Source organism: Crotalus tigris, unplaced genomic scaffold, assembly GCF_016545835.1.
Source record: "Crotalus tigris isolate CLP2741 ecotype Arizona unplaced genomic scaffold, ASM1654583v1 scf7180000017564.2150845, whole genome shotgun sequence".
NCBI classification, from domain to species: domain Eukaryota; kingdom Metazoa; phylum Chordata; class Lepidosauria; order Squamata; family Viperidae; genus Crotalus; species Crotalus tigris.
Window position 1 is genome coordinate 1525878 of NW_024096475.1, and position 12666 is coordinate 1538543.

Below are 12666 nucleotides of genomic sequence, written 5' to 3' on the forward strand. Positions count from 1 at the left end.
AAGATGCAATCACTTCAGTCGATCCTGGCTAGCATCAGGCAAGGTGACTTCCTTACCTCGATAGACCTGACTGAGGCATATTTGCACATTCCTATTTTTCCTGACCACCGCAAGTTCCTCAGATTCAGTTATGCCCGACGACACTACCAGTACAGAGCCCTACCATTTGGCCTTTCATCTGCACCGAGAGTATTTACGAAGGTACTGGCAGTGCTCGCAGCCCACCTTAGACAAATTCCCATCAGAATTCAATGCTATTTAGATGACATACTAATTCAGTCTTCATCATTCCAAAATGCTCAGTCAGATCTCGCCCTAGCCATCAAGGTTTTTCAGGAACACAGTTTTTCTGTTAATTTCCAGAAAAGTCAGACCATACCAACAACTCGGCTCCTCCATTTGGGCGCTGTTATAGACACAGACAATTGTACGGTCTACCTATCTCAGGACCGACAGAACTCTATTCAGACCCTTGTACATCAGATCCGAAAGGACAAAGTAGTCTCATTGGCATCTCTATCACAACTACTGGGGAAGATGGTGTCCTGCGTACAAATTGTGCCATGGGCACGTCTCCATGCCAGAGAATTACAGTGGCTTCTTCTTCCATTTCAGAGACTTCACACCAGCACATCCCACCAGAAGGTCTGAGTTCCACGGTCGGTGTTGAACTCCCTTCGATGGTGGGACTCTCCGGCACTGTCACGGGGAACAGAATTCAAAGAACCAGACAGGATCACCATCACCACAGACGCAAGCCTGTTTGGGTGGGGGGCACACCTCCACACGCACTGGGCTCAGGGTCGGTGGTCCAGGCAGGATCTAAAGAACAATATAAACTGGCTGGAACTCAGAGCCATACACATGGCCCTAAAGAGATTCAGCAGCATAGTACTGGACCAGCATGTCCTGATTCTAACCGACAACATCACAGCCAAGGCCCATGTCAACAGACGGGGGGACAAGGTCCAAGCCTCTCAAGCAGGAGGCAAGATTGCTGGGGTCTTGGGCGGAGCTGAATCTTGCCTCCATCAGGGCAGAGCACATATCCGGAGTGGCCAACCAGCAGGCGGACTCACTGAGCAGAGCCACCGTGGACCATTCCGAATGGCAGCTGGATCCAAAGGTGTTCAGAGAGATCGTGGACAGGTTTGGTTCCCCAACCTTAGACCTTTTTGCCTCCCCAACCAACTCACAACTTCCCAGATTCCTTTCCAGGTTCCCGTCTCCAGCAGCGGAGGGAACAGATGCGCTCCGCAGTCCCTGGCCCAGGGAACTGCTTTATGCCTTCCCTCCCCTATCGCTTCTTCCTGTCACGATCAGGAAGATCCTTCGCGAACGAGCAGAGGTCCTCCTGATTGCACCGCATTGGCCAAGACACTCTTGGTTCGCCGACCTAATGGATCTCTCCGCATCCCCTCCATGGAGGATCCCAGAAAATCGCATCTCCCTCATTCAGGGGGAAATATGCCATCCGGACCCTCAATGGCTCCAGTTAACCGTCTGGCACTTGAGAGGCAGGCCTTAGGCCGAGACTCATATTCGTCAAGGGTCATAGCTATGATTCAGCAATCCAGGCGACCCTCGACGAATAGAATATACGATGCCACATGGAAAAGCTTCTGTAATTGGTGTTCGGTTCACAAAATTGACCTTTTGACAGTTTCAGTGCCAGTTATCTTGGAGTCCCTGGTGGATGGTCTGGACAAGGGGCTTTCCACAAGCACCATCCGCAGGCAGGTAGCTGCTCTTGCCACAGTTATTTCCTGCGGCAATGAATCCTTAACACATCACCCTATGATACGCTCCTTCCTAAAGGGAGCTAACAACGCCAGACCACCAACTGTACATAGATACCCCTTGTGGGATCTTCCATCAGGTCTTACAGGCCCTTGTTTCACCCACCCTTTGAACCTATTGACACTTGTTTGTTCAAACAGTTATTGATGAAGGTGGCATTTCTTGTTGCTGTAACTTCAGCCAGAAGAATCTCTGAACTGGCTGCTCTTTCAGTAAGGAAGGACCTGTGCACTTTCCATAAGGACAGGGTAACCCTTAGGCTAGACCCCTCCTTCGTGCCCAAGGTTAATTCCTTGTATCATAGATCTCAGGAAATAGTTTTGCCGGACTTCTGTCCTAACCCATCTAATGATATAGAGGTTCAGTGGAACAAATTCGATGTGCGCAGGGCTTTATATTGTTATATACAGAGAACCTCATCCTTCCGCAAAACAGAGGCTCTGCTAAACAATAGGCAGGTGGATTAGAGCTTGTATTTCTCTGGCATACCAGACTCAGTCACTGCAAGCTCCTAGGCATATCACGGCCCATTCCACCCGGGGCGCAGCTACTACAGCTGCCTGGTCTACCCAGGCCTCCATAGAGGAAGTTTGTAGAGCAGCAACACGGACATCGCCCTCTTCCTTTGTCCGTCACTACAAGATGGATATATTTGCCTCTTCTACGGATTCATTTGGCCGCAAGGTTCTAGAACACGCATTAACGTTGGATGGGAACCAGGCCCAATCTAATTCCCCACCCTAGGGACACAGGGCTTTCGTATGTCCCATCCGTGGGTTCTCCATCCAATCATGCTGGAGAAAGGGGCGTTGTCTTACCTGAACGCCTTTTCTCAGCATGATGATGGAGAATCCACTCCCTCCCATAAGGTCAGTTGGCCTGGTTCCCATATTGATCAGACGCGTCGGACTAAAGTCTGAGTATCGCCTTAGCCTAAAACTGGGGTGCAGTTGGCACAGAGGGGGCGGTACAAAAATTTCAGACTTAGTCTAATTGGAGCAGATAGATTAAGACAACCCATCCGTGGATTCTCCATCATCATGCTGAGAAAAGGCATTCAGGTAAGACAACGCCCCTTTTTCAACATTGCTCTTGCATAAAACAAGGCTTTATGCTTGTTTTTCGGTAAAAAAATAAAAAGTAGCCTGAAAGGTTTTCCATTGTCATAAAGGTAACTATATTTAATTCTGTGGTAGCCTGACTTTAATAAAATAGCCAAACTTAACAAGAAATAGCATGAGCCTTCCTTCATTTTTTTTCTTTTAATAAAGGACTTTAACAACAAAAAAAAGCGAAGTTGTTTTTTGAGAATATAAAAAAAATCTATTGAAACAAGAAAAAAACTTCGTATTCTGGAAGTTCTTTTTACAATACTGCTAAACAAAAGAATATACAACTTTTTCAGTAACTCTCCTAAAAAAAACCTAATTGGACAGGATAGAGAGGAACAAGGGAGAGGTTATTAGCAATGTATTTACAATTTTAATGTTTTTGTCATCATCATTATCATCATCACAGAATAAAGTTGTTCTTTCTTGTTGGTTCATTTAGAAAGAGGTACAACTTAAGCCAGTAGTAAAGTCAGTAAACAAAAATTTTACTGAAATAGTTCAATAACACAGATACGGGATTTTTGTTTTAAGTGTAAAGCTAATGTCATACATGAGAAAAATGGACCGAACTTTTTCCCTCCCCCCAGACTAATATGGGTACAATAAATATGGAATTGTACATAACTGAATCTGTACATACAAACTTCGCCCCACAGCCATAAAAATTTACATTTAACAGTGCAACATATAATTTAATCATTTCATTTGACATGAGATTTTTTTTTTTACTTACGAAACAAAAGTAACTACTCAGGTTTAATGTACATATAATATATAATTTTGACAATCTGTACATTTTTCTAAACATAAAACACAAAAAAGGCACAATTGTCTATACAACATGTACAAAAAAAATGGCCGGAGCTGACAAGAAACAACAATTATTGGTCAAGAGTTCATGATTGCACAAAGATTAGTAATGAATTTGTGTCAGAAAATATGTGCTTTAAGTAAAAGGAAGGTTTGCAAAGAAACCTAGTTAAGTGTTACTTTAAAAAAAACATACACACAAAACAAAACACCCGCAATCCCACACACAACCCAACATGAAACCAAAACACCCTAGGTTGCAATTACTAGTCTGTCCTCATCATCACTGCTGCCATCGCTCAAGTCCACCTTTGGCAGCCTTTTTGGCCGATGGAATTCTTTATCATGAGGGACCATCTGATGTCTGGGGGAACTGGATAAAATGTCTGTATTCACTTTTGCAGGAGGCTCTAACCCAGAAGGCTGTCCCACCTGAATAGCACTAATATTGCACTTTGGTTTTTTGGGACTCTCTGAGTCAGAACTTTCAGAGTCTGGATTATCCGGGATATCATGCCGTCGATAGTCCCTTGCAGGAACTATTTCCAATCGATTCTCGATGCTGTACCGCTTATCGGCAGGTGCCTTCTGAGAAGATAGAGGACTAGCAATCTGAGCAGGGTCTGGAGTAGCTAAGCTTCCAGAACCCTGGTCTTGGAACGTTTCACAAGTGTTATTTCTGGAGGCTGGTAGTTCTACAATCCCCTGATCATCTGCAGTCTTAGGGTTCACTGAAGGAGCTAAAGTTGGCAGTGCTATATTCAATATTTGCAGGCCCGGAATGTGTGCCTGAGGACTAGAGATGCGCTGAGAGGAAGTGTTTGCAGTCAACACTTGTAACCCTACGGCATTGAGCGTTAATCCCGAATGATGTATCTGTGGTGCAAGGCTGGTGCCGGCCAGGCCTAAGATATTCACCGTTTCCATGCTCAGGGATGGAAGAGGCTGCAGGGCTGGTGCACTCAGACTCTGGATGCCTGGCACATTAATTTGGCCTATAGGGATACAGGGAACCACACTGTTCATTTCTGCTATACCAAGGTGATTGGTGGTGCTGGAGACTGCACAGGCTGGCTCGCCAAGAGCACTTGTAGTTCTGTGGATCACACTGACAGCAGGAATAGTGAGCTGTACTGGCCCAGCTGGAATGGGTAAAAAAGTAGAGTATGTGGCTAAGCCAGCAGGTACCACATGGATCCCCCCCATTGGAACCACTCCATAGGGACTCTTGGTTTGCTGTTGAGAATGCAAAGGGAGGTGGCTAAACAGATGAGTCTGCGGAGGTGATAATTTCATGGTGTGTTGGTGTTCTCCATGCTTTTGCTCTTGGATCTCTGCAAAAGGGGATGCCACTGAAGGAACAACAACTGTAGTTTGTGTACCCTGGTCTATGGGTACAGAAGGAAGTCTAGAAGAAGCTGTGCTCTGCACAAGAAAAGAGAAAGCATGAGAAAGGTGATTATGGTAATATTCTGAAATATGCATCTGCTAGTTCCTTCTTAGGCTGAAATGCATGGAATTTGATTTAGCTGAGAGACTGAGTTTGAATTCTTCAATGTTTTAGACTAAAAATATGGGTGGAGTTCCTGGTCACTTGGTTTCAAATTAATTTTAAGAATCCCCAAATATCCTTTCTGTTTCTATACTTGACACATGACTGAACTCTATTTAAATCTTTCAATATTCTAATTTATTAGTGGAACAGTTGCAAACATTAGCTAGGACATATTCTTTTTCTGAAGAATTATCCAGGCAATATGGCCTTGTGGTGGTGTTAAAAATAATCTTACAGTATTTTCCACTAGTACCAGTGACAACCTGTGTCAAGATTGTAGCACTGTTCAAGCATTTAGAAACCGAAACAATCACTTCAATTAAATGAGCACTTCAATTAAATCTTGCTCTGCTGATGTAATTTAAATGAAGTTGGCTTTTCTACAGACAATAGCACATCCAAGGTGGAAAATGCCATGGAACTGAGCAGAACTGCCCAGTGCTATCCAAACCTGAAAATAAACATTTTAATGTTAAAATCAGGCCAAGTAAGGATTTAAAATGGGCTCAGTAACTAATTTAATCAGTAATAATAAGAACAGTTTTATTTATAAAATTTAGAGGCAAACTGACTTCAGAATAATTCTGGGCAGCTTAACTTAAGATAAATAGAAAACAATAAAAAATGTTCATGTATGTCCAGGCAAGCCACTTTCCACAAACATAATTGAAAGTCTTCTACGACCATCCTACCCTAAGGCCTTGGAGAACAACCAAGTTATAGAACACGGGAACCACACGGATCACTTGAGAAATTTCATCCAAAGAGGGTAGCACCACAACAGTGAGGGCATGTTTCCTAGATCCCAATGGATAAAATCTATCTGGGAGATAAAGTGGGCTGAGCCTGCAGTATTTGGCAAATGCGTCTTTAGTCCTCTTTTGTACACCATTCCATGGATAGCCTAAAGTTTAGACATAAACAGCAGTGATGCTCAAAGTAATTGGAACACTTCAGATTGGTTTTAATTGATCCACTACTTTGCAAAAAGAACCAATTTGTTTTAAACCATAACAAAAATGAACACACACACATACACACACCCCACTGTTTTCCCCCAATACAAAATCACTCACACCTAGGCAGTAGAATATAGCAAATCCAGAGTGTGATATGCATCTTAGTCCTCAGCTGGACTACACAAAAACAACTTTTAACGTGAATACTGAAACTAGAATGCTTCAATCCTACATTTTCAAATTCCTCAACCAGGTTGGGCAGAAAAACTGGAAACAAGAATTTCTGTACATCTGATGGATATAACTTGGTAACATCCATTCTCCTCAATTCAGCCATTAAAGCATGGATGCAAGTTGTATCGGTGTAACATTTTCAAAAACAAATCCCATACATTTCATTGCAACCAAGGTGCACAATATGCAATCTAATTCTCCAATTTTGTAGTGACTCATTTTTTGAAAATGCCCAGGTCAGCATGATTAATACCTGTGTCCCAGAAAAGCATTATTTTGCCAATAAAACAATAAGCACTGCCTGCTTTCCCTGCAATAAATTCTGCAATTAAAAAAAAAAACCTTCTTTCCTCTCACCTTCAAAGTTGATGTAGTACTAACAGAAGGAGAGTTGCTTCCTAAGACTTCTTTTGCATCTGGGAAATCCACATACATTTGATGACATGGTGACGTGTGAAATGTTTCTGAAGACCCAGCAGGCTCTGTGCTTGTTGCTCTGTCTTGCATGCTTTCCTTTTTTGCTTCTCTGGAAATAGCTGCTGCTGGTGGCCCTGAGTACCTGCAGTCCGACTGCACTGTACTAAGTACTGTCATTTTTGTGAGAAGTGCTTTTGGCAGGCCATCCGCAGAGTCTGTGTGAACCCCAGCAAAACAGTCCAAAAGTCTACTTTCTTCGTCAGCACTTGAAACCTCATGAGAAGCATTTCTTGAGGGGTGATGCTGTGGACTGGCTGAAACAGAGGGAGTCGCAGATAAAACTGATTCCGCTTGGCTATCTTCATCGTCATCTTCGTTCTCGTTGTCTTCATCTTCTGGCCCATCTGAGTCCTCTGGATCAAATCCAGACTGCTCATAATTTAGACGTTGCTTTTCACCTAGGAAAGAGAACAAAATTAAATTCCCCTCTAACAGCCCAACAGTTCAAAGGAGATTCTTCGCATTACATTTACTTTACGTTCCTGAACATTAACTTCAGGCAAGTAAATGGAAGTACAGTATATACAGAAAGCCATTTGAAACCTCCCACCCACCCCAGCCAAAAAGTAGCATGTTGGATTGAAGGACTTTGAACTGGTTGATTCCATAAGTGGTGGAAGATGTAGCTGTGATGTTTATGGAAGAAGCATTCAGACTTTTTTTTAAAAGAAAAAAAATAAGGGGCAGTATTTGGACATGTAACATATCCCCCCTCAGTACATTTCAGTTTTAATCAGTTTGTACACTCACTAAGACATTACTAAGATTTAATAAAGCCCTATGAAAGCCAACTTTATGCAGTGTAACAGATGGACAGCCAGTATCTTTTTAAACAGTTTTCAAAGGGATAGCCACAGTAGTCTTTTTCAGTGCAGAAGCTCATGTTATTTTTTTTAATAATCCAGCTTTTTACTTTTTTATTTTAATTTGATTTTTTTTATTCAAGGATCATGGTTCATTTTGTCAAATTTGTGGAGAATGCTCCTATGAGATGGCTGAAGAGGTATTATACAGTAGTCAGAGGTTTTTTATTAGAGCAATGCAGGGCTTCTAATTCAAAGAGCAAAAGACTATTTAGAACACACAGGGGCCAGGAATTGCATAGTTCTTTGCAACTTTCAACCACAAGGGTCTTTTGAAAGAATGACTGAACAAAAATCACCAAGTAAATTTTATGGTCAAGTTGAGATTTGAACTCCGTTCAAGAAGTCCTCAGGTTACCAGAATGTCCGTTCCTAAATGATGCAGTTGTAAAGGGCAGACATGTAATCACATTGCTTAGCGGTGGCAATCCTGCTTGCTGTTGTAACCCTAGGACTACATGGGGCATTAAGCAAGGACTTCACGTGACCTCAGTGAGGATAGGGGCAGAAGTCCCAGGAAATGAAGCTGTGGGAGAGAATAGAGCCAGACAGGGGGTTGCTGCAGAGGGGAGCTACAAAGCATGGGCTGTTGTGCAGGTGCCACAGAGGGGCAGGGAGTGCCACAGGCAGTCACTACAGAGAGTGGAGATGGGGTGAAGAAATGGTGGGAGCAACTTCTGACTTCTTGCTGACTTCTCTATTGATTTTTGCCTTTGGAAAGTTGGCAGAAAACATCAGAAATTACAATCATGTGACTGCAGCTTGCTGTGACATCATAATCATGAACTAGGCACCAAGTGCCCAGAATGCAAAATCATGACAGCAGGGTCACCGCAATAGCTAGAACTCCGAGGATCAGTCATTAGTCCCCCTCATTCAGCAAGCATGATAAAATATCTCTTCGTATTGCTCACATTTCCAATGTAAATTTGAAGCGCCTTTATACATTCAAGACAATTCCTCTGGTGACATGTGCATCTTATAAAAATTCTCTTTAAAATTATAACATAGTGTAAATTTCAATCCTTTCAACCCTATATTTTCCTGTTGCACTGTATATTATAATCAAAACTTTTAGCCCACTTTTAGCCCATGTTATCTTTCATTTCTTCTTTTGTTTCAAATCTCAATAAAAGTTTATATATTTTAGCAATTCCATGTTCACCATTTGTACACAATTCTATTTCAAGCTCAGTCTTACAATGTTCAAAAGCATATTCTATTTTAAATCTTTCTAATAACTATAAATAAGAAAACTATTAGCAATTATATCCCTCTGCCACCAATTATTCTTTTGATTTTATTTTGTATTCTGCTTGACAAAAATTCTATTATCTCACATAAGTTAGCCATTTATATTTGCCTATTATTTCTGAATCAGTGGCTATCACCTTAGAACTTCCTGTAACAAACAACGCTATAGTTAAATTCACAGCAATCAACCCGGGAGAAAAAGTATAGAGTCCAAACAATTGAGGAACTGCTGTTGATTGCTCTCAAATTCATTCTGAAACTCTGAATCATATGAAACTATTGATTAATGCAGACATTTAACAATACAAATAATCAAGGTGCAGTTGCTTTTGAGAATAAAGATTATTCCCTCTGCATGCTCCAGTATTGAGTAACAACAAATGGGAGATGCTTACCTTGCTAAAAATGTTATCAGTAAGGTCTGAAACAGGTATTGATAATGTGGTTAGAAGAAACCCTTTTCCCTAATAAAATATTTCTTAGGAGCTTCACTAAAAGGCTTTTTAATGCCATCCACACTAACTTTAAACAGTAGAGTTGATCAAAATGATAAATGTTGAAGAAATAATACAGTATCGAATAAGGTAGCTGTTCTTTCTGTACTGCACGTTACTTAATGTTTTTCTACTTCAACCGAGCTATTTGCATTGTAATTTAATTACTATTAAATTTTAAAAGTATTTATTTATTTATTTAAATCATTGAAGATTTACAACTCTCAAGGAAAATTCAGCTATAGTTATATAAAATATGGTTATTATTTAAACTAACAATGAATTTATGTGTAAAGATCCAAATATTTAATTTTCTTTTATGTGTAGAATACCATATGCATAACATATTCATTAATTAGTCACATAGTAGTGAAAAAAAGTATTCCTTCTGGGACATAAAGCTATAAAAAGTATAGTAATACCAAATTTAAATAAATGTAAATAAAGGTATTTCTGTATAAAAACATTATGATGGAAAGGTTTTCATATTTTCACAATGAAAATCTCTTTCTGTGCAAAAAAGATGTTTTTATATCAATTTGTATCTATCCCAATTTTAGTTTTACATATTTCCTTGCTTAAATTTTAAACGTCTAAAAATTTGGATTATATTTATATCTGTTTTATTTTTATTTTTTCTTTCTGATATTGACATCCACTAGGGAAACTCACACTGGAGCAACTTAAAAGCATTGGAGACTTAAAATTTATCCTGAAATAATACTGCTTGCTAGCTGTCAAGCTCCTTTTTATAAAAGTAGTTTAAAGTATTATTCAAATAGTTCTCTACTGTTGGAGGGGCTCTTGTCATCAACCATAAGGTAAAATATATATAGATTTTACTACATGTATATCTTGGTGGGAAACTGCTTGATAAATTATGCTGTAATCTTCTGCAGAAATTAAAATAGTATATTTTAATATATACTATTATATATTTATATACATTTAAATTTTGGAGAAGAGTCACATTTTAAATGTTTCTAAAGTTCAGATCAACACTTTAAGAATTGTGAGTGACCTGAAACTAGTCCTGAACTAAACTAGTCCTTTTATAGAAATTCCATGGAATTCAACAGAAACCTCTTCCAAACAAACGAATTTAGGATTGGGCATTTGTTATCTAAATGGAATGTGCAATGAAAGCTCGGGCAAGCACTGTGGAAAATGATACGCCTAAGTTGTACTATATCACGTTGAATGGTTCACCTGGTCTGACAGCTTAGCTCAGAAGCCAGCATTCCAAACATATTAACCTTATATTGTGGGTGGGAAGAACATTCTTTAGATCAGGAGATGAAAGATGCAAGGGTGATTTGGAACATAAAAGGGAAACTAAATGTATTTACTAATACCCAATTGATAGTGAATTTGAAACAAGAAAACATCACACAATCTACCAACTCTGCTCTTCTAAATCCTCCAGTCATTAATCAGCAAGTCTCACAAAACCAAATTGAAACTATAGGACAACTATGATGGAAACTTCACAAATTCTTGTTGACCAACAATAGCTTTTCTAACGAATACATTCTAGTTCCTCCTTTCACTCAAAAATGGTCCAATCTCAAAGTTATTCTTCTGCTTTAAAATATAGGAAAACCAAATAAGAAACATTCAAGGATGAAGAATAGCTAATAGAGTGGCTTAAATTTCTATCTGAGCATTAACCTTAACGTTTTCCTGTCAATTTTCCTGTCAATAACAAATAATGGAAAAAGATTAGGAAAAACAATCCATATATTTAACAGTATGATACTATTAACAAATACATAATTGATGCTGAGGAAGAACTGTAGAAACTTCCTGACAGTTAGAACAATTAACCAGTGGAACACCTGCCTTCAGAGGTGGTGAATGCTCCAACACTGGAAGTTTTTAAGAAGAGACTGGACAGCCATTAGTCTGAAATGGTATAGGTAGGGTTTCCTGCCTGAGCAGGGGGTTGGACCAGATGACCTCCAAGGTCCCTTCCAACATCATCATCATCATCATTATTATTATTATTTAAAGTGCAATTATGTTCACTACAATACAAGCTACAATCGAGACAACCACAAAAATCAGTCTGTTGGCTGCAGATATAAAATCAAAAGCCACTCCTTGGGATAATATAGGTAAGCACTACCTATAACTTAGAATCTTACTGGCCAGATTGAGATCATCATGTTCTGTTGTCATCCCTATCAATTTTTTAAAATGTTTGTAACATTTTAGCTCATGAACCTGAGCAGCTTCAAGGTTTAAACCTAGAACAGAAATATAAATTTTAAATTTTATTTTTCTTAATATATACAGACAGTCCTCAAATTTCTGTCCTATGTCATGATGGTCATCAATCGAAGAACCCACATGACCTGATTTTATGACATTTTTGCAGTGGTTGTCAAACAAATTCTGTGGTTGAAAGTGAACCCATTATCTGCAATGGTCATTTTTTTTTTGGCAGAAACCAGAAGTAAACGATGGTTTCCAGCAAAAAAGTTGTAAATTGCGATCACATGACCATGGGATACTGGAAATGGCTATAAATGTGTGTCGGTTGCTAAGTGCCCAAATGCGATCACATGACTGCAGGGGTGGAGGAGCTGTCAGAACTTCAAATCTGGATATAAGTATCCTTTTGCAGCTCCACTGTTACTTTGAATGGTTGCTAAGCAACTGATCATAAGTCAAGGACTACCTGCATCCAAAAACTATCCTTAGGTATTCTGGGAGGAGGCTTACCCCACAAATACACAGCACATATTTTACTAAATAGAATGCTCTCTGATTTTTAAAGATTCAAAGTATTTAATTAATTAAAGCATTTCAACCTAGTGATTCTGATTAGCTAACAATACCTAAAAGTATAAAATAGAGCAAGCAGAGATTAAATTGGCTCATTATTGCATCTTTGAATGTCCAAAATAATGGAAAGGAAGAGATAAGGCAGAATTCATCATTTGTGTAACAATGGCTTGGGCCTTTTCACTCACATCACATTCCTGTCACAAGCTTGAGGTGCTCCTGGGTTGAAAGGATTAGCTGGTAATATCTCCGTTGCCTGGGGGATGCCCAGTTAGGGGCTCCTTTCATGTCCCCAGCAAGAGCTGGAGTGAAGGACAC

At 39.8% G+C, this 12666-nt stretch overlaps 1 protein-coding gene across 9 annotated transcripts in view; it reads right to left on the reverse strand.

The window, feature by feature from the left end:
• Positions 1–3047: 3047 nt before the first annotated feature.
• HIVEP1 (HIVEP zinc finger 1) overlaps positions 3048–12666 on the reverse strand; it is an 84513-nt gene continuing 74894 nt past the window's right edge. For 7 of the 9 annotated variants that reach the window (XM_039349389.1, XM_039349408.1, XM_039349398.1 and 4 more), the window contains 2 exons: positions 6828–7345; positions 3975–5147 (listed from right to left, as the gene is read on the reverse strand). In XM_039349389.1, coding sequence (XP_039205323.1) covers positions 3975–5147; positions 6828–7345 — 1691 coding nt within the window. Of the gene's footprint in view, positions 5148–6827; positions 7346–12666 lie in introns of all 9 variants that reach the window. The other 2 variants (XM_039349450.1, XM_039349442.1) reach the window with 1 other exon arrangement.